Below are 22655 nucleotides of genomic sequence, written 5' to 3'. Positions count from 1 at the left end.
TATTGGACTTTTTAGCAAGGCCTTCTTTTCGGCCGCTGCACAGTCTGTCCCTGCACCTGTTAACGCTGAAGACTGTGTTCTTGGTGTTGATATGCTCGGCTTGTTGCATCACAGAACTACAGGCGTTATGTCAGGAGCCATTCCTCCGGATGTCTCTAGGAGCGCTACAGCTTCGCACTGTTCCTTCCTTCTTTCCCAAGGAAGTCTCGGAGTTTCACTTGAATCAGCCCATTTCCTTACCGTCCCTAGATAGACACAAGGACATGGAATACTACTGCCTCCTCTGCCATTTAAACATCAGTAGGCTTTTAGTGCACTATCTGGAAATCTTGGAACCAGTGCGCAAGACGGACTTCTTGTTTGTTCTTCATGGTGGAAGGAAACAAGGTGAAGCAGCTTCGCGAGCTACCATAGCTCGCTGGATCAAGGAGGTGATCACGGGAGCTTATGTAGAGTTAGGAAAAGAATTACCCTTTCAGGTTAAAGTTCATTCCACTAGAGCCCAGGCAGAAGCTAAGCTACTGTTTCCTGTCGACATCTGCCAAGCGGCAACATGGTCTTCCTTGCACACCTTCTCCAGGTTCTATCGCCTGGATGTTTGGGCCCTAGAGAATGCAGCCTATGCAAGGGCGGTGCTAACTGGACTGCGGGCAGCCTCCTGCTCTGTTCAGGAGCTTTTGTACATCCCACTGGTCTTGAGTCCATCTGGCTACACGCTAGGAAATGGAGAATTTACTTACCTGATAATTTTGTTTTCCTTAGTGTAGACAGATGGACTCAGCATCCCGCCCATGGCTATTCAAGAACGGTGCTAAGGAATCACCCATGAGGTGAATCTCGATTCCAAGAAGTTACGGGTAAACTGTCACCCAATCCCTAGATCAGGGCATCTATAATCTTGTTGGGATTCAGTGCTTATGTTTGGTTGAGTACAATTATGGTTGTCCATTTTTAATCAAGTTTTAATCAAATTATCATCAAGTTGTAACCAAATTTTTAATCAAATTTTTCAGTAGTATGTCCACAATGGCTTTTGAAGAGAATACTGGAGGGCTGAGGCCACTGCAAGGGTATATCTAAGGTGACATCAGCTTTGAATCCTGACTCCGTCTCCGTCTGCTAGAAGGGAAGCATATACTCAGGTACCGCATTTTAGTAAATCCTGTAGAAATCTTGTGGTAAAACAGCATGGGAATGAACTATTCTATTGCAGCTTAGTAAATTGGCCCATTTCTTTTTAAAGTGCACACAGTTTAATTGGTTAGTTGGATTAAAAGAAAATTGTAAGAAAACTCCCTATAAAACAAAATAAGAATATGAAAATCAGTGCTGCCCTCCCACAGAAGGGCTGTATATTAGTTGTATTAATTCAAGATGCCAACACACTTATGATTTTGGACTTACCCTTTGCCCTTTAGCAAACTCAGAGCAGTCCTAGCTTGCTGTTTGTTCTGCTCTACTTCGTTACTCTTGTGAGGAGAGCTAATTAACAAAACGGGAAAACTGAGAAAAGGGGTGACCAGCAACTGCAGCGCAATGAAGAACATGACCCATGAAATGCTACAGGAGGGTGACGTTCTGAACTCAACCCTTACTTCTGAGCTCAGAAAATTAAATCCCAGTAACAAGAGTAAAAGAAAATGCACACTGTATTATTGAAGCTGCAAGACAATTAACACTGATTTCTTCAAAATAATACATAATCTTGGCAGACTAAAATAAAATCAATCCTTACTGTATGAGAAATGAAACACTAATTTAAAAAAAAAAAAAAAAAAAATCAAACCGCTCTATGTCAAACCTATTAAAGCCAAACCAAAGAAACATGTAACATTATTTAGCTATCAGTGAGTATAACATATACCTCCCCCTGGCAAATGCAAGGCCAGACACATGAAGCATTTTTTTCCCATCCATACAAAATGAGGAAAACACTTTCATACATCAGGCCTAAAATGTAGAATTTTACTATACTTGACAGAGTTTGCCCTCAGTTTACTGTGAGTGTGTTCAATTTATATGGGAACAGAGCTTAACGCTGGATGTGCACCTCATAGTAACTATAGAAATTTATCATGAGTAATTAAAAAAAGAAGCAAATGAAAAAAAACCAAAGAAAAATGGAATTATAGATATGTATATATTTATTCATTTATTTTAAGCACTAGACAGTTGAATAAGCTTGCTTTGAATTTCCGACTCATTGATATTAACAAAAGGGTGGTGGTCCAGTTTGCTGATATGTTTTCACAATGAATTTCAGCTGACATGGCATGGCATGGCATGGTCCTGAATATGGTTCCCTGGGAGTTAGCTGTATACTATTGTAGTAACTGGTATGTAGTAATTCCGGGCCCTGGCATGAGAAGCAGGTAGGAAACGCAAGTAATATGCACTCTTTCTCACCAAAATCAAGGGATCTTTGCCGGAACACATTAATATATCTCTACCCAACGATGTGCTATACCATTGTTCTAGCCTGGCCATGGACAGGGATATAGCTAATATAAGCTCATTTTTACTCAGGGGAAAAAAAAACATCACACAATTTTTGGGTATGCTAAAGCAATACAGTAGAGCACCATTACCAAGGCCATTCCAGATAATAGCAATTTTTCTGGATAATGGATCATATGAAGCCAATCAATTTTCAGATAATAGATCATTGTCTGGGGACTGCAATTTTTTCCCCCAGGTAACAAGAGTTTCTGGTGAATAGATTCTCAAATAAACAGAATTCTATTGTACTATTTTATTTTACTTTTAATCTTTCAAAATAAGCCAATGACTAATATATTATAGTCTTGAATTATGTTACCTTTCTGATACAAACTATTAACACATGCATGAAGTAGCAGGCCAGTCCAAGGCCTTTGGGCGTTAACAGTATCCACTTCACGTCCTAACTAGTGCACAATAAAGCATATCTGGAGCACGCAGCTGCCAATAAATAGCTTTCACAAGGGCAGGACAATGAACCAACATTTTACTTATACCTGCTTTCCTGAAGCTGATGAGTGGGATTAGCTAAAAATGAGGGTAGTATATACTATACAGTTTTAGTTTCACTCTTATGTTAATATTTCTACTTCAGCTGACTAAGTATAAACATACATGGTTGAAAAGATTGTGAACATCAAGCTTTATATAGATGTTTATGCAGCAAACTAATCCTTTTAGCCACAGCTGGGGCATACAACTATGACCACAATAAAGTCATTATCAGAATCAAAGTTCAGACCTATAATAAGGGTTGTGAATTATGGGCAACATTGGAAATTGAAATTTTATGGCCACCGCTGAGTGCAAGCTATCTTTGCTTACCCTTCTTTTCCCTAGCTCCAACATTAGACTACAAAATTACCAAGTAAAATGCTCTCCTATAGGGACAGTGACAATACACTGAGCAAGACCAAACTGCTTGTTTGAAATGTAATATGCAAAGAATGGGAGCAGAACTAGTGACATTGTCATGTCTAGTATTGGAACTAGAATAATATTCATTATCTATACCTGGAACAGACATCATGAGACTAATTATTTCAAGTATGAATGCCTTGATATAGTTTTTGCCTAAATTTCCTCATCTGATTATCATGAAATGTGTGGCACAAGTGAAAAGATGCAAACCTAAGCAAGATAGTCGAGTCTATCCTGGTTTGCTGTCACAGAATCTTTATTGCATCAATTTGCATACATTTGCTATTGCACCGCAGTGGAAATGCAATAGCCACTGCAGTGTGGCACACTACTGTCTTGATTTACTAAGCTTAATTTTTTCCATAAGCGCAGAATGGGAGAAAAGCCTTAGCAAATCAGGCACTGCCTAGAATCATATACAGAGCAGACCAACTTAACTTATTTTACTTGAAACCAAAGTCAAAATCTGAGCTATTTATTAGGTTTTGTATACCGTCTCTAAGACAGTCCATCGTAACGGTTCACAACATATTAACAATAACGTTTCAGACCTAAAAACAACTTCAAAATCATATCCTTATAATTAGTAATTAAGAAACAAAAATACCTAAAATTCACTAAAATTACTGACTAAAAATCATAAAAAAAAATCACTTAATAATAGCAGCTACTAAACTAGATAGCTAGGATGTACTTAAATAATAGAATTACTGATAATATATCTTATTTACATACCACTAGCAGCACATACAATGCTGTACATGAAAAACTAAACATTGGTTATAATACTCAAAATGTCAACGAATATAAGACTAGATTTTAGTTTCATGTACTGTATCTGGGGAAATAATTTTGTTGTTGCTTGAGATGTTTTGGGTGGAGGAAAGGGATCCTAGTGATCGGAAGTGGGGCTCGAGGACTGGATCTTAGGAATTTGGGAAGAAATGGAGGAGAGAGGATCTGGGGATGGGACAAGAAAGGGAGGGATGACAGGGAGAAAGGAGAGGATTAGAGATGGGGGGACAAAAGGGAGAGAGGAAGGATTGTAAATGGAGGTGAGCCAGGAAAAGAGGAGGATCGAGGATGGAGGGAAAATGAGGGAAAGAGGGATCCAGGACCAGGGAACGAGGATCCCCTATCTCATGCTACCTCCCCGCTGCATCAATCTCCTCTCAGATACTTAAGAATTTAAGACATTCCAAGCTGGGTCAGACCGAGATCCATCGAGCCAAACTGTTTCCGACAGTGGCCATTTTAGGTCACAAGTACCTGGCACATCCCAAAAAGTAGATCTATTTCTAGCTGTTCACTCTCAGGGATAAGCAATGGCTTTTCCAAGTCTATCTGGCTAACAATGGTTTACAGATTTTTTCCTCCAGGAACTTGTCCAAACTTCTTTTATATCTTGCTATGTTAGTTGCCTTGACAATGGTGCGGCGATGTTTTCGCCATTCCCGAAAACAGCACCGCATGCGATGTTTTCCCAGTGCACGATGATTGTTTCAGTCTGTTATCGCGGTGGACGAAATCATCACAGGCCACGATAGTCCGAGAGAGGAGGGAGGGAGAGAGGGAGGGAGGGAGGGAGGGAGGGAGGGAGGGAGGGAGGGAGGGAGAGGGAGAGAGAGGAGGAGGAGAGAGAGAGAGAGAGAGAGAGGAGAGAGAGAGAGAGAGAGAGAGAGAGAGAGAGAGAGAGAGAGAGAGAGAGAGAGAGAGAGAGAGAGAGAGAGAGAGAGAGAGAGAGAGAGAGAGAGAGAGAGAGAGAGAGAGAGAGAGAGACTCTTACTATAGTATAGTGCCTATGCCCTACATACTAACTACCTACTAACTCGGGGTGGGGATTAGGTATGAGCGTCGGGGGTTGGGGGCCACTTTCGCATTCCACATGAGACCTACGGACAGAACAGTGGTCTCTAGTGCAGATTTGCTGGCCGTCGGAGTGAGGACGCTCACTCCAAGAAGTGGTTTGCCCAACGTTCTCTCTACCTAGCTTGATGGAAACTCTACCTGGGCAACAACATGCTAGGTGGAGAGAATGTTGGCCAAATCTCCTCTTGGAGTGAGCGTCCTCACTCCGACGGCCAGCAAATCTGCACTAGAGACCACTGTTCTGTCCGTAGGTCTCATGTGGAATGCGAAAGTGGCCCCCAACCCCCGACGCTCATACCTAATCCCCACCCCGAGTTAGTAGGTAGCCCTCCCATAGGGATTCAAATACCTATGTAGGGCATAGGCACTATAGTAAGGTGCGCTCGCTCTCTCTCTCTCTCTCTCTCATCCTTTTCTGGCTGCTAGGTTTCATGGAGTTTCCCCTTTGTCTAGTATTATTTGAAAGGGTAAATAACCATTCCCTATATCATATTCTCTCTCAGTAATTTATTTTCCGAGCTGTAGAGTCCTAATCTGTTTAGTCATTTTTTGTAAGGCAGACTTTTCAGCCCTTTTATCATTTTTGTTGCCTCTCTCAATACCTTTTCTACTATGTCTTTTCTAAGATGGGGCGACCAGAACTGCACACAATACTCAAGGTTCAGTTGCACCATGAATCAATACAGAGGCATTATGATATTCTCCATTTTACTCTCTGCTTCTTTCCAAATAATTCCTAACATTTTATTTGCTTTTTTGACTGCTACTGCCCACTGAGCTGAGGATTTCAACTTTTGTCCACAAGGAATCCAAGGTCCTTTTCTTGGGTAATGATTCCAAATAAGAAGCCAGCATTGTGTACCTGTAGCTTAAATTATTTTTTCCTATGTGCATCACTTTGTATTTGCCCACATTAAATTTTATCTGCCATTTAGATATCCAGTCTCCTTGTCGCAGAAGGTCTTTCTGCAATTCCTCACATTCTGCTGCAGTTTTAACAACTTTGTATTTGCAAACCTGACTATCTCACTTGTTGCTCTCTTTTCCAAATCATTTATGAATATGTTAAACAGACTGGTCCCAGTATAGATCGCTAGGGCACTCCACTAATAACCTTTCTCCATTTGAAAAACGATTTAGTGCTACTCTGTTTCCTGTCTTTTAACCAATTAGCACTCTACAATAGGACACTGCCTCCTATTCTACAATGTCCTAATTTCCTGAAGAGTTTCTCACGAGGGAGTTTGCCAAAATGCATTCTGAAAATCCAAGTACATTACACATCAACTGGCTCACTTTTTTCCATGTTTATTTGCACCTTCAAAAACATCTAACAGATTGGTAAGGCAAGAATTCCTTTTGCTAAAACTATGTTGACTCTTCCCGATTAAGCCAGGTCTGTGTATGTGGCCAATGCGTTTGCTTTTAAGAATAGCTTCAACTATTTTGCCTGGCACTAACGTCATGCTATACTTTCCTGAATTAATCCTGGAGCCCTTTTTAAAAATCAGCATTACATTGGCCACCCTTTACATTATAGGTTATAGCAGAAATAGGCAAATCCGGTCCTGGAGTGCCATCTGCATACACTATATGCAAATACATCTCATGCATATTCATTGTGGATATCTTGAAAATCAGACCTGCCTACCTCTGGGTTATAGATTACTAGCAATAGGTTTGCAATTTCATGTTTTAGTTAATTTGTAACTCTGTGTGAATAAAATCTGGTTCTGTTGCTTTGTTTCTCATTATTTTGTCGATTTGTCTCTTCCGTCAGGGGTGGCCATCTCTGATCGTTAAGAGCCAAAAATGAGCCTGGTTTTCAGGATATCCATAACGAATATGCATAAGATATAATTACATTCAATGGAGGTAGTACATGCAAATCTATCTCATGTATATTTATTGTGAATATCCTAAAAACAAGGCCTGTTTGTGGTTCTTGAGGGCTGACGTTGGCCACGTCTGTATTCCATCTTCCAGTTTCACAGTGATTTGCTTTTGTTGCTCATAATCATCACTATTCTTCTCGGTAAAACCAGAGGACCTTTAGATGACCTCACAGGCTTCATATGTACTTGGAAAGCTTTTATTTTTAGGTTTTACCTCTCTGGCAAGCTTCTTTTCAAATTCATTCTGTAAGCAGTATGAGGGTTTTCTGCAACCTGTCTGTTGTGTACGTCTTTCCTCTCCTTCAGGCAGTGCTACAGACGATTACCTCTATCACCTCCTATGCCTATTTAATCCGAATAGTTCAAAAAAGACCATGGGATTTTTCCACAGAATCAGACTTTTATTTGTCAGACTTTTCAGGTTTATACTAATAGAGCTCTGCATCACTAGTGAATTCAAATATATCAGAGGCTTTAACCTGCTTTGGATATTTTAATAAATGCACCTAACTAGCCCCCAAAATTAGATTACCTTCTGTTTCACTCTGAAGCAGTCTCTGGCTGGAGGCCATGGAGATAGGTGAAAAAGAGCTTGTGTTCTTGGTGCCTGTGCTGGCTGTCCTTTGACCCGAACAACCATGAACAGACAGGAATCTCTTGCATGCAGACGTCTCATCTTGGACTCAGGCGCTCTTCCTTAGTTGCTGGGAGGGGCAAGGGTGATGTCATAAGCGTCATCAGGTGCTGATTGTCTTTCCTTCACTTACCCTCCTTTTTAGGCTTTTTTGTTGGCTGCTTTTATCAGGCAAAGCATGAATATGCAAGAGAGCTCATGCATAGTTAAGCAGCAGGATGGACAGGGTCGTTTTCCCTCCAGAAGGCTGGCCCTTCCTTTCTCATCAGAGATGGGGTGGAGGTCACTGCTCCTGCTATATGGTGCCCAGGACCAGGGTCTGATCTTGGTCCTGTCACCTATTGATCAGCGCTGCTCTGTCATGTTAGCGCTTTTCTGTGAGCTGACCTCTGGTAATCTGCCCTTTGGATAGTTGTTTTTAGTCTCCAGATAGACTTGGGTTGTTTTTCTATTCCATACACATGGGGGGTTTACTTCATTATCGGGCGGATTTTAAAAGCCCTGCTCGCCGGCGCGCCTATTTTGCATAGGCCGCCGGCGTGCGCAGAGCCCCGGGACGTGCGTAGGTCCTGGGGTTTTCTGAAGGGGGCGTGTCGGGGGCAGGGCCGAACGACACGACGTTTTGGGGGTGGGATGCAATGTTTCGGGGGCGGGCCCGGGGGCGTGGTTTCGGCCCGGGGCGTTCCGGGGGCGTGGCCTCACCCTCCGGAACCGCCCCAGGTCAGGTCTCGGCGCGCCAGCAGCCTGCTGGCGCGCGTCCGGGAGGCATAAATCCATGGATAAAGGTGGGGGGGGGGGGGTTTAGATAGGGCCGGGGGGTGGGTTAGGTAGGGGAAGGTGAAAGAAAGTTCCCTCCGAGGCCGCTCCGATTTCGGAGCGGCCTCGGAGGGAACAGAGGCAGGCTACGCGGCTCAGCGCGTGCCAGCTGCCCAAAATCAGCAGCCTTGCGCGCGCCGATCCAGGATTTTATAACATACGCGCGTATCTTATAAAATCCAGCGTACTTTTGTTTGCGCCTGGTGCACCAACAAAAGTACGCGAACGCGCTTTTTTTAAAAATCTACCCCTATTTGCGGAGAGAAGCTTATAGCCCTTAAATAAAATAGGCAGATCGGATAACCTGGGTAGTATTGTTGTCCTGGTCAAAAGTACCTCATCTTGTTTTTTAGTGCTGTCTCTGTGTTCCATTGCTGGAATACCAGTCAGTATCCATGGAAGTTAAAATTCATATCTTGTTGCATACAGCAGTGAAATGTCTTATATCTCCTACAGTTGTTAGTGTGCCTTATTACTGTTTTACATGTAACTTACCAGTGCTTATCCTCCTCTCTATTTTCCTTATTTGAAAGAACTCCTCTTGGCTTTAATTGCCCCTTTCACCTTACTATTCAATCATGCTGACACTCATTTGGTCTTTCTTAAACCATTTTTAATGCATAGAATGCAGTTTATATGAGCTTGCAAGATGGTATTTTTAAACAATGTCAATATCTCATTCAAATTTTTAACCTTGGAAACTGCTTATTTTAGTTTTTTCTAAAACATTTCCTCATTTTATTATAATCTTCCTTTCTAAAGTTAAATGCTACTATAGTAATTTTACTAAATATTCACCAGTCAGTGATTATACCAAATTTAATTGCATTATGATCACTATTGCCATGTGGATCAACCACTTTTACCCCTTGCACCATGTCCTGTATTTCACTGAGAATTAGATCTAAAGTAGTTTCCCCTCTTATCGATTGCATGACCAACTGCTGTTGTGCTCCGCGGCCGTGGCGCCCCACGACCGCGTCCCCCTACCTCACTCACAGCGCCAGGAGAGCCCCGGGGGAGGGCTCCGACTCGGGCCCGTGCTGCCCGTTGCAGGGGAAGCCGTCCTGCTTCCCCCAGCGGCATCTCTCCTCCACCAGGGAAATCCAAGATGGCCGCCGCCATGCTTCAGCACTAGGCCATGCCCCCTCCACAGAATTAAAGGGACCCATCCCTTTAAAGGACCTCACCTGTTCTCTATTAGCCAGGACAGAGGAAGTATAAAAGGCAGCTTCCTCTGCTCATCCAGTGACTTGGCAACGTCCTTCACTGCTGTCTAGTCTGCTTGCTTCGGTGAGTTCCCTGTGCTTGGACTCTGGTTCCTGTTCCGTCTTGGTGTTCCTGGTTCCTGACTTCGGATTGGCTTACGGTGATTCTCTGGTTCCTGACTTCGGATTGGCAAGCGGTGATTCTCTGGTGCATGACTTCGGACTGGTGAGCGACGACCCTCTGGCACTCGACCTAGGACTCCTTCAAGACTCCGTCTCCAAGGGCCCACCTAAGTCCCAGTAGCCCGGGTCCCTACGGGCTCCTCCTGGGGGGACCGCGGGCTTCCAGGGCGAAGCTCCAGTTGGCCTTTGCACCATTGCTCTGACCTCCCTAGGTCCACCTAAGTCCCAGCGGTCGGGTCCCTACGGGCTCCTCCTGGGGGGACCGCAGGCCACCAGTGGTGAAGACACAGCGCCTCGTATCGTCTCTTCATCGCCTCCGTGTTCGCCTCAGCCTCCAGTGCCAAGGGTCAGCTGGTCCCGCCTCCTGTTCTGCCTCGCCACCCAACGAGAGAGCCTACGGACCCTCCGAAAGGTATACCATCCTCTTGTCAGCCAAGGGTCCACAAGCCTGAGCATAACAACTGCTGCATGAAGTATTTATAGCATTTAGGAACTTTAGTTCCCTACCTAGCATGTCCTAAAGTAGCATTTATCCAATCAATACTTGAATAATTGAAATCTCCCATTATTATTGTGTTGCCAATTTTATTAGCCTATTTAATTCTGTTAGCACATTTGTAATAGTATCTTTATTCAAATTTTTAGCATAAAACATCCCATAGAACATCAAAGTGAAAATTAACATTTATTTATTTATTTATTTATTTGTATTTTTCTATACCGGCATTCACGGAGTTCGTATCATGTCGGTTTACATAAAACAAGGGGTGAGAAATACATTATAACGTAAATAACTAATAACATAAGAGTATACATTAAAAGTAAAACAAGTGCATGGAAGAAAAAGTTACAATAAAACGGGGGTCATTCTAACTGGGATTAGAGTTAGAGGAAAGATAAAAAGTTTAACAAGAAGTAAAACATTGTAGTGATTGGTAGATAGTGACTGTTTCTGTTTAATAGGAAATGTTCAGTAATGCTGCATTTGATGGTAGTGAATCTTTAAGGGTCCAGAAATGCTTTCATGAACAGCCATGTTTTCAGTCTTTTCCTGAAGGTTGGAAGACATTTGAAACAGTAAACCATTTCCCCCCTTATTCTTCAACATACACTCTTTCTCTGACACAACATAATCTTAGGGAAATTTAAATCTACTACCCATATCATTCAGTAACAATAAAATGCAGACACTTCAAATCTTGTAAACCTCCTAAATTCTAATTGTGGTTTAGTATAATAAGTTTTAGATTCCATGCACTTTAGTTCCAACATCTCTGATTTCCAATGAGTGCTATCGGTTGACACTGTTTAACCATTTAGAAAGAAGACATTTCTTGGTAATCATGCAACCTTTTAGCAAAAAGGTAGACTCCCCCTTTCCAAGACCCTGAACATCCAGGAGGATGCCAAGACAAAGCAGCAAGGACATCAAAACTTTAACATAAATAACTCTATTGACAATGACCCAGTCACTTCCCCAGAGCCCATATACTGTCCCACAATCCCACAAGCAGTGTATTATTGTAGTATTATTTTCTTGACATTTAAGATAGCATGCTGATTATGACAGGCCAGCCCTAAATACTCAATAGGGAGAAAAAAAGCATTTTATGTATAATTCTCAATTGTATTTCCCTTAATACAACCCAACCAGTATACCTATAGAGCATGGTAATGCTCACTAACATATCTTCTTTTATGATTTCTCTAGAGAGCTCAAGACTCCAAGATACCGCTAGATAGTGTAACACTGTATAGGAGGATACAGAATGAAAATGTTTGTAATGAATGGACAGAGTATTTGCCTGTTTTAAAAATGTGTAACAATCTTTGGAATTCACCTGATGTAAGGTTTCCTGATTCCAGCCTCAACCTGAGAGAAATAAGTGTTTTCATTTGAAAACAGAATATATGCTCCTGATTTTTGAGTCCAAATTTCTCTACAAAGTACTCAATTGAACAGATTGATTTATTTGCAAGAGCAACAAAAGTCACAAAGGTTCCATGGCCTTCACTCGCCCATATTTTAAAAATAGGGTAAAGACCTCCTGGAGAGAATGAGAGTTCCCCACCACTGATAAACAATGTGACAAATCCTGGTGCAGTCTTAGCAACATCCAAAGGTTATAGCTGCATCCTGTGCACTAATGAGTCCAAAAGGTGACTGGCCAAATTTTTCTTCTCTATGTACAGGAGATATAGCAACCCCCAATGGTTGAACCATCCCACTTTCCAGCTGGACGTCTAAAAAGACATTGGAACTCCATAACCAATCCCCTGTTTTCTCATCCTAGCCAGATGGGCGGTATTATATTCCCACTACCGTACTCTTCTTCACCACACTTGGAATTTCTATACATACTGGGCCTGATTTTCAAAAGCATTTACATGCTTAAAACTGGGTTTTACAAATGTAAATCCACTTTACCTATATAAGTGGGTTTTTGAAAATTGCTACAATATATGCCATTGGATTGTCAATACATTTTACCTGCATAAATGGCTTTTGAAAATTACTATGATAGTTTGTTACATTTAAATGTATAACTCTGAAAATTCACATGTAAGATTCCAAAGAGTAGTTTGTTTCCTGCAGAACTTGTATCCTGCTTGAATCTATGCCTGCCCTGTCATGTCAATATAATTTGTACCATGGTATCACAGTGTCCCATTAGTTATCCCCTTCCACCAGTTCTCTGAGATGCCTATTATGTTTATATCTTCATTAAGTGCCATACATTCTAACCCTCCAATCTTATTTTGCAGACTTCTGGCATTATTATTATGTTTGCAAAAAGCATATTTTCTAGTTGTATTTCTCATTTTATTTGTATTTACAGTCAGCTTATTAGTAGATGATATATGCATTTTGAGTTATTCATATCTATGTGCCCTTTATTTAAATATATCTGAGCTACTTCAACTACCACAGCCTCTCTATTGGGATATTCTAACGTCCCTGTTTTGCCAGCATCCTTTGAAGATATCTCCCTCAGAATCATGCTCTTCTTAGCAGTTATTGGCTTCCCCCCTATGATTTAGTTTAAAAGCTTCTCTATCTATTTTTCAAATGTTAGCACCATCAACCAAGTTTCACCCTAGTTATGGTGGAGCCCATCCCAATCAAACAGACTATTCTCTCATCAGAATGCTCTCCAATTTCTAAAAATCTAAAGCCCTTTTCCCTGAACCATCATCTTATCCACACATTGAGATTCTGTAACTCAGCCTATTTCTGGGCTCCTGCATGTGGAAAGGGGAGTATATCTGAAAATGCAACCCTGAGGTTCAGAATTTCAATTTCCTACCTAAAAGCCTTCAGAACCTCCCTTCTGCATTTTTCTAGTTTCGGTACCCATATGTACCACGTCAGCTGGCTCTTTTCCATTACTCTCTAAAATCCTATATAGGTGACATGTGAGGCCCGCTACCTTTGCACTTGGCCGGCAAGTTATCAATTGATCCTCATACCCACTGTCACCAAGCTATCTACATTCCCTATAATCAACTACATGGTAGTCCTAACCCCTCCCTCCAGGTCACATGCCTATGTAAACCAATCATTGGTGTAATAGGATAAGACATCACCTGGAAGACAGGTCCAAGCTACATGATCACTTCCTGCCACACCACCTTGAGTACTTCCTTCTGGTGATTTTGCTCCTCCAAAGCAGCACAGGTGCTTCCAGACTGGAGTTGGGACTGCTTTACTATATCCCAGAAGGTCTCCTCTATATACAGTACCTCTCTGTCTGTCTCATCTCCTTCAAATCTACCAGTCTGACCTCCACAGCCTGGACCTGTTTTCTGTAAGCTAGGAGCCCTTTGCACCAGATGCACACATACAAGCTCTCACCAATAGATAGATAAATCATGCTTTTGGCACCCAGAGCAAAAGACTAAATAGCTTCCATCTCGCTGCTGGACCTCTGTCTGCATCTTAATGTTGTTGAGTTGTAATGTAGATATGTTTTATGTTAGCTTGTCAGTGACTTGCAGCAGGACTAAAATTAATCATTTACTAAGAAAAGTGTTAATTACACATTGATATAAATCCATAACTGACTCGATGTGAAAAAAAAAATCCTATTTTATAGGACTAAATATGATGGGTGGGTGGCTATCACAAAGCAGTGATTATGTCTCAGTACAAACAGATATACTCAGAATTAAATATAAACCATATACTACACACATAATTTATTTGATACTCACAAACTGCTTTCTAGAACACTCAGAAATGCTCAGAATTAAATTTAAACCTTATACTACATACAGACTGGGAGGGATGGGAGTATGTGAGAGAAGGGATTAGCAGGTGTATATATGTATGTATGTATGTATGTGTGTGTAAGTAAAAGAGAGAGAGAAGATTAACCCTGGAGAGTGAGTGAATGAGTGAGTGTGTGTGTGTGTATGATTGGTTAAGAGGGTAACTGTCTTTCCTTGTGAGTGTTTATGTTGATGAGGTCCATAAAGGTTACCAAATTTACAGTTATTACAAAGTAAAGGGAAAAATTAAAAATATGTCCAATATGTCTAACCTCATAAAAAGGATGTGTGCCACAGAATCACATTTTGCTAAATGAAATATTCTTCTGTGCAAATCTAGCAATTCTGGATGTCTAATTAGTGGGTAATAACATCCTTCAGCACGAGTGATTCCTAAGGAAATTTGCAAATCTTCCTGCACCTATATAAACTTGGTAACCTTTTCATGTTGTACAGAATCATGTAATATTGTAATAACTGAAGAATATCATGTTGTACAGTATCATGTGCCACATCAAATAAATGAATGTATTCTACTGGAGTCTTTGCTACTGGATACTTCTGAACTAAAATGAAAGATTTACCATTCTCTTTCCCAGTCCCCACAGGGACGGTAATGGGTGTGTGGGTGCACATATATGTGTTTATAACATAAACCCACATATATGTGCTCGTGTTATAAAACAGCCTAGGTGCGCGTATGTGTGCGCCTAATTTTAAGTTTGTGTGTGCCGAGAAGTGTAGTCAGTTTATGGATGAGCAATTGAGGGTATTTTATAACAGATGCACGTCCAGCCGATGACCAGTTTCACTGGTTTATCCCTCAGTTAGCCCAGTGCTCAGCTAGGACCTCCAAAGCCCCCTGGTTGGTTAGCCTGCACTCTCCTCAGATACCCCTGACCCCTCAAATACTTCCTAGATGCCTGTAAATTTTATTTTTCAGACTTACACCTCATCCACAACAGAAGTAAAGTTATGTGGTACTGGACCTGGTTACTTGGGCAAACATCTCTTGGCCACACCCCAAAATGCCATTGCCTCACCCACACCCTGCCCCTTTTTTAGCTGATGTGAGATCTTTGTGCATTGGCACTTATGAGTGCATCTGACCGCCTTATAAAATGGGATGGACAGGCGCAAGTACTAGATGTGCGCCCATCTCCCGATATCAGCACACGTCCAGTTTTTAAAATTCACTTTTAATGTTTTAGACTCAGCAGGCCAAACATGTCTCTGCTGTAGACATGTTTTTCCTCAAAGTGTGAATCCTCTTCATATGACTGCTTCCAATGCAACAAAAGTGACACATGAAGTCACATTGACCAGCCCTTCCCTGTCACCGCCATGCAATGCATTGGGAGCATTACAACATTCCCTGTTAGTGCAAAGGTGCTGCACTAAGGTTAGTCGGCAGAGCACAGCCGCTGATGGAGTTCCTGGCTAATGGAAGAAAAGCTTTTAATCAGGATATGACTGTGCTGGAAGCTTTCCTTCCTGTGTGATGAGGCTTCATATATTGCTCAGCTCAGTTACTCTTCCCTGCACCTCAGAGTATTCATTTTTTCACTTCCATTTACAGAGGCATCCTTGACAGCAAAGCACACCTCTCTACACTTCCTACTGAATGGTACAAGCAAGCCAATGTTTGCTTAGCCTTGCCATACAGCCCTTTGCAGACAATGAATAAAACAGGAAAGAAAACTGTATGAGTGTTGGACAGGGGAGAAAAATACAGCACTTCAAGCTTTCATTTAGCTTTAACTTGCAACATGCCATTTGAGTATGAGAGCTACCTTGATAATGTTTCTGTCCATTTGTTTCCTGATGTAATAAAATATAGCACTAAGGTGGGTCTTTTTTTTTTATTTACTTTTTATTAAACAAATTCAGTGCACATCAGTACAATTCTCAGCCACTGAACAAAAATAATATAGGAATATAATGCAATTTTTTAAAGCGGTAATCCAAACAAGCAAATAAAGATGACTGACCTACCAAACACAGCAGGTCATTTAACTAAGCATTTTTCCATAGACATAGAATGGATGAAAACCTTTAGTAAATCAGGCTCAGAGTTTATATGTTGATCGTTTTCCATATCTTCCAATATAACACCCTTTCCCCCCTCCCTCATCACCCTTAACATCCCCTCTAGAGAATAGCCACTGCCATTAGCAACGGTAACATGGAATAGACATAGGGATTGTGGTCGCATGTGGATTGGTGCCGTGAGTGTCACACCATGCTTCAAATACTCTCCAGATCCCTATGTAGGTGAGGGACGTGGAAAACTTACGAGCTCGGAGGAGTGTACCTATCACGGGCTCCGAGTAACCTCTTTTCTTCAGTCTAGCCCTCTCAATGGCCAGACCATAAGAGAGAATTGAGCTGGATCCTCATGGAGGATGGGACCTTGACAGAGAAGGTCCCGGAGAGGAGGCAGGGGAAGAGGCTCCCCTGCCAGTAGTCTTCTCATGTCTGCGTACCAGGGTTTTCTTGGCCAGTCTGGTGCCACTAGAAGAACTAGGCCCCGGTGATTCTGAATCTTGTGGATGATGGCGCCCAGCAGAGGCCACGGAGGAAAGGCATATAGCAGAGTCCCTGGAGGCCACGGCTGGACCAGGGCATCGATTCCGTGTGAGAACGGGTCGCGCTTGCGGCTGAAGTATCTGGGTACTTGAGCATTGGACTTGTCCGCCAGTAAATCCATGTCCGGAATCCCCCAGTGATCCACAATCATCTGGAAGGCTGTGGGTGACAGCTGCCACTCTCCCGGATTTAGGCTTTCTCTGCTGAGGAAGTCTGCTGTGGTATTGTCCTTCCCGGCAATGTGGATGGCGGAGATGTCCTGAAGATTCGCCTCTGCCCAAGCCATCAGTGGGACGATCTCCAGAGATACTTGTCGGCTTCTGGTTCCGCCCTGACGGTTGATGTATGCCACCATGGTGGCGTTGTCGGACATCACTCTGACTGCTCTGTTCTTCAGTCTGTGAGCAAATCGAAGGCATGCCAATCGGACTGCCCGGGCCTCTAGACGGTTGATGTTCCACGCTGACTCTTCTCTGTTCCACCGCCCTTGTGCGGTGAGTTCTTCGCAGTGTGCTCCCCAGCCGCTCAGGCTGGCGTCTGTGGTGAGCAAAGTCCATGTGGGTGATGACATCTTCGACCCTCTGCTCATGTGGTTGGACTGCAACCACCACCGCAACTGGGTCCGCACTCTGGTTGGCAGATGAAGGCGCGAGGAATAGTTCCGTAGACGGGGGCTCCAGCGAGATAGCAGGGAGTGTTGTAGAGGTCTCATATGGGCCCTCGCCCAAGGTACCACTTCCAGGGTGGATGCCATGAGACAGAGAACCTGCAGATAATCCCAGGCTATGGGCCGACTGGCTCCCATCAAATACTGGATACGCTGCTGAAGCTTCAACTTTCTCTTGGTAGTGAGACTGACCGTGTCTGCCCGGGTGTCGAACTGTACTCCCAGGTATTCCAGTGACTGGGAAGGCTGTAGGCAGCTCTTGCTGAGGTTGATTACCCAGCCCAAGCTTTCCAGAAGGGCGATCACTCTGTCGGTTGTCCGAAGGCTCTCCTCTCGAGATTTCGCCCTGATCAGCCAGTCGTCTAGGTAGGGATGGACCAGAATTCCTTCCCGCCTGAGTGCCGCTGCTACCACTACGACCACCTTGGTGAATGTCCGTGGTGACGTGGCCAACCCGAAGGGCAGAGCCCGAAACTGGAAGTGGCGTCCTAGAACCTTGAAGCGTAGGTAGCGCTGATGATCCGGATGAATCGGGATATGCAGGTATGCCTCTGACAGGTCTAATGCCGTGAGGAATTCTCCTGGCTGTACTGCAGCCTTGACGGAGCGCAGAGTCTCCATGCGAAACCTCGGTACCCGTAAGTATCGATTGACTGACTTGAGGTCCAGCACAGGCCGAAAGGTGCCCCCTTTCTTGGGTACCATAAAATAAATGGAATAGTGTCCAGAATTCACTTCCCAGGCAGGTTCTGGGATGATGGCTTTCAAGGACAGGAGCCTCGCCAGGGTAGCTTCCAATGCTGCCTTCTTGTGTATGGGACATGAAGATTCCACAAACTTGTCCGGAGGGATGTAATGAAAGTCCAGATAATATCCCTCCCGGATAATGGCGAGGACCCACTGGTCCGACATGATCTCGACCCATCTGGGGTAGAAGAGGGTTAACCTGCCCCCTATGGCTCTGTTCCCCAGATGAATCGGCGGATTCTCATTGAGAGGCGCGGCCAGGACCCGAGCCCAGGCCTGCTCCCCTCTTGCGCTGCTTGGTCCGAAAGGACTGATTCCTGACCTGAGGACGTGGTGCCTGGTAGCGACCCCTGTCGGAACAAAGCGCTGTGAACTCCTGCCCCTGGAGGGCCTTGGAAAGGCGCACTGGCCCCTTCTGAACCTATCTTCCGGTAGTCTAGGCACTGGAGAGGCACCCCATGTACTGGCCAGTTTATCAAGGTCGCTGCTAAATAGGAAAGAGCCCTTAAAGGGCAATCTGGTGAGGCGTGTCTTTGAAGGCGCATCAGCTGACCATCTCCGGATCCAGAGCTGCCTCCTGGCGGCTACGGAGGATGAGATCCCCTTAGCTGTTGTCCGGACTAGGTCTGATGCAGCATCTGTGAGGAACGAAAGAGCTGACTCCATGTCAGCTGCTGGAGCGTTGTTCCTAACCTGTGACAAACAGGCATGCGTCACCACTGTCAGCAGGTCGCGATCCGCAAAGATAGAGCTGCCACCTCAAAGGTCTGTTTCAGAATGGCGTCCAGTCGCCGGTCATGAGGCTCCTTGAGGGCCGTCCCCCCTTCAACTGGAATGGTAGTGCGTTTGACCACAGCGCTAATCAAGGCGTCCACCTGAGGGCACGCCAGCAGGTCCTGGATAGCCGGTGCCAATGGGTACATGCCCGTCAGGGCCCGGCCCCCTTTGAAGGAAGCCGTTGGTGCCGCCCATTCTAAATCTATCAGTTGTTGAGCTGCTTGCAAGAATGGAAAATGGCGGGCTGTAGGACGAAGACCTTCCAGCAGGGGGTTCTGCACAGAGGGTACCATAGCCCTGGGACCTGTAATATCCAACTCCGCCAGACGCTGAGACACCAGGTCGGAGAGATCCTCCTTGGGGAAGAACCGCCTCATGGTTCTATATGGCTCAATCCCTGGGGGAAGCTCCCCCTCGTCCGGGAGTTCGGACTTGTCTGGTGAAACCTCCTGGTCCGACTGATCTGGACTGTCCAGCGGCGGAAGGTCCTGCTCACGATAAGGGCGTGATGGTCCAGGAACAGGATCCGCAGGAGCCGCCACCGCAGCGGCCGCCGCAGCAGCCGCCGCAGTCACAGCCACCGCAGGAACCGCCGCAACCGCAGGAACAGAGGGAACCGCAGGGCCCGGACGGGAAGCCGTTTGCATCTGTACAAAGGCATGAATCCCCTTAAAGAGATCCACCCAGGAAATGGAAGCAGCCTCTAATCGCCGGGGTACAAGATCCCCCGGGATTCCCGATTGGTCGAGACTGCCCGCTAAATCCGGGGTAGCCCCTGGGGAACTGTCAGCAAATCGTGGCTGAGACTGGTCCTGGCCCGAGGGTCCCATGGACTCCTCACATTGGGTACATAGGGAGTCTGGCTCTTCACTGTGCGTGGCTCTAAGCTGGCATGCAGAGCAGAGGCCAAGGGCTTTAATGCCTGAGGCAGGCGGCGCCGCCGCTGAAGATGCTGAGGCGTTCTGTTCCATTGAAAAGTATGCGCCGAGAAGCGGCAATAATATATGCGTAATAGAACAGGCGCACAATAATAATAAGATGCGGCAGCAATAGGCGCTTAATACAACAGGCGCACAATAATAATAATATGCGGCAGCAATATGCGCTTAATACAGCAGGCGCACAATAATAATAATATGCGACAGCAATATGCGCTTAATACAACAGGGGCTTAATCATAACCACATTATGCAATATGTTCTCAGCAATATGCAGTGAGCAATACACGCTCTATGGCTTGCAATAGGCTCTCAGCAATAAGCGGTTAGCAATACACGCTCAATGGCATTCAATAGGCTCTCAGCAATATGCGGTTAGCAATACACGCTCAATGGCATTCAATAGGCTCTCAGCAATATGCGGTTAGCAATACACGCTGAATAACATTCAATAGGCTCTCAGCAATATGTGATTAGCAATACACGCTCAGTGGCATTCAATATGCTCTCAGCTCAGAACTAAGGCAATATACGCACAAGGAGGAATAAAGCCGCGCCTATTACGGGCGCTCAATACCTGAACAAGGCCCACAAAATGGCGCCCTCCACAGCGTGCCACGCCGCTGATCCTCTGCTCCTCGGAGATCAGAAATAAGAGATGTACGCCTTACCTGATCCGCGGCGCTTCCCGGCTAGAACCCGGGCGGTCTCCGGCTGCGGGGGGAGAGGGCAAGTACCTTCACCGCCGCGTTTGAGGATATATACCCGCTGCCTCGTCCATGCCGGGACCGAGGCGCCTCAAAAGCCTCACCCGAACCTCGCCCAGGGGCTCTGTCCCTGCCGCGATTCGGCCACCGGACCAAGGACTTACACCTCCGGGGGGATCACGGAAATCACCCTGGGAAACTCTACTGGGGGAGGGACCTTAGGGTATCACTGCAGGAGTGCGGGGCTCGATGCTGTAGAAGTTTTAGGAAGTAGAAAAAGAAAAGAAAAAGTAGATTTGGAAAACACGCTCAGCAAGCGTGCAGGCTCTCCAAACTGCTTTGGAGACGGAAATTACTAAGTTGCTACGCTTCCTGTGGGGATATATATACCCCGTGCTGACGTCAGATCCGTCTCCAACTGCTAGCACGCGGATACTATCCCATTTGTTCTGAGTCCATCTGGCTACACGCCAGGAAATAAAAACCTTTTTTCAGGTACAATTGAGGTAAAAAGCCTCAGAGGGAGCAGTTAGACCATTAGATGATCAAGGAGTAAAAAGGAGCATTTAGCGATGATAAAGCCATAGCAGAGAGACTAAATGAATTCTTTCCTTCAGTATTCACTGAGGAAGATGTAAGAGATATACCCATGGAAGAAATGATATTCAAAGGTGATGAGTCAAAGGAAATGAAACAAATCTCTGTGAACCTGGAAGATGTAATAGGGCAAATTGACAAACTAAACAGTAGTAAATCACCTGGACCAGATGGTATACATCCCAGAGTGCTGAAAGAACTGAGAAATTAAATTGCGGACCTGCTATTGGAAATTTGTAAACTATCAATAACATCATGTATAGTACCTGAGGACTGGAAGGTTGTCAATGTAATGCCAAGTTTTAAAAAAGGGGTGATCCAGGAAATTATAAACTAGTGAGTCTGACGTCTGTGCCAAGCAAAATGGTAGAAACTATTATAAAGAACAAAATTGCTGAACATATAGATAAGCATAATTTAACAGGACAAAGCCAACATGGATTTAGCCAAGGGAAGTCTTGCCTCACAAATTTGCTACATTTTTTGAAAGCGTAAATAAACATTTGGATAAAGATGAGCCAGTTGATATAGTGTATCTGGATTTCCAGAAAGCATTTGACAAAGTTCCTCATGAAAGACTTCTTAGGAAATTAGAAAATCATGGGATAGCTGGCAGTGTCCTATTGTGGATTGCCAACTGGTTAAAAGATAGAAAACAGAGAAGGGTTAAATGGTAAATTTTCCCAATGGAAAAAGGTGGAGTGCCTCAGGGTTCTGTTTTGGGACCAATGATTTTTAATATATTTATAAATGTCCTGGAAATGGGAACAACAAGTGAGGAGATCAAATTTGCTGATGACATAAAATTATTCAAAAGTTGTTAAATCACAAGAGGATTGTGAGAAATTGCAAGAGAACATTGCGAAACTGGGAGAATGGGCATGCAAATGGCAAATGAAATTTAAATGTAGACAAGTGCAAAGTGATGCACTTAAGGAAGAGGCACCCAAATTATAGCTACAATGTGCAAGGTTCTACATTAGGAGTCACCAGTCAGGAAAAGGATCATTGAAAATAGGTTGAAATCTTCTGCTCAGTGTGCAGTAGCAGCAAAGAAAGCAAATAGAATGCTAGGGATTATTAGGAAAGGAATGGAGAATAAAACAGAGAATATCATAATACCTCTATCACTCCATGGTGCGACCTCATCTTGAGTATTGTGTTCAGTTCTGGTCACATCTCAAGAAAGACACAGCAGAATTAAGGGCGACCAAGATGATAATAAAGGGGATGAACAATTCCCCTATGAAGAAAGGCTAAAGAGGTTAGGACTCTTCAGCTTGGAGAAGAGACGGCTGAAAGGAGATATGATAGAGGTCTATAAAATGAGTGCAAT

General features: G+C 44.1%; 1 protein-coding gene across 14 annotated transcripts in view; it reads right to left on the bottom strand.

Annotated features, from left to right (window-relative positions):
- The window catches only part of DTNA (dystrobrevin alpha), a 715983-nt gene that overhangs the window by 112433 nt on the left and 580895 nt on the right, over positions 1–22655 (bottom strand). For 9 of the 14 annotated variants that reach the window (XM_029591217.1, XM_029591220.1, XM_029591215.1 and 6 more), the window contains one exon: positions 1405–1482. The exons of the other annotated variants lie outside the window; for them this stretch is intronic. In XM_029591217.1, coding sequence (XP_029447077.1) covers positions 1405–1482 — 78 coding nt within the window. The remainder of the gene's footprint in view (positions 1–1404; positions 1483–22655) is intronic. 14 annotated transcript variants of the gene reach the window in all.

The sequence above is a fragment of the Rhinatrema bivittatum genome, chromosome 2 (genome assembly GCF_901001135.1).
Source record: "Rhinatrema bivittatum chromosome 2, aRhiBiv1.1, whole genome shotgun sequence".
NCBI lineage: Eukaryota > Metazoa > Chordata > Amphibia > Gymnophiona > Rhinatrematidae > Rhinatrema > Rhinatrema bivittatum.
This window is presented reverse-complemented; position numbering and strand designations above follow the sequence as displayed.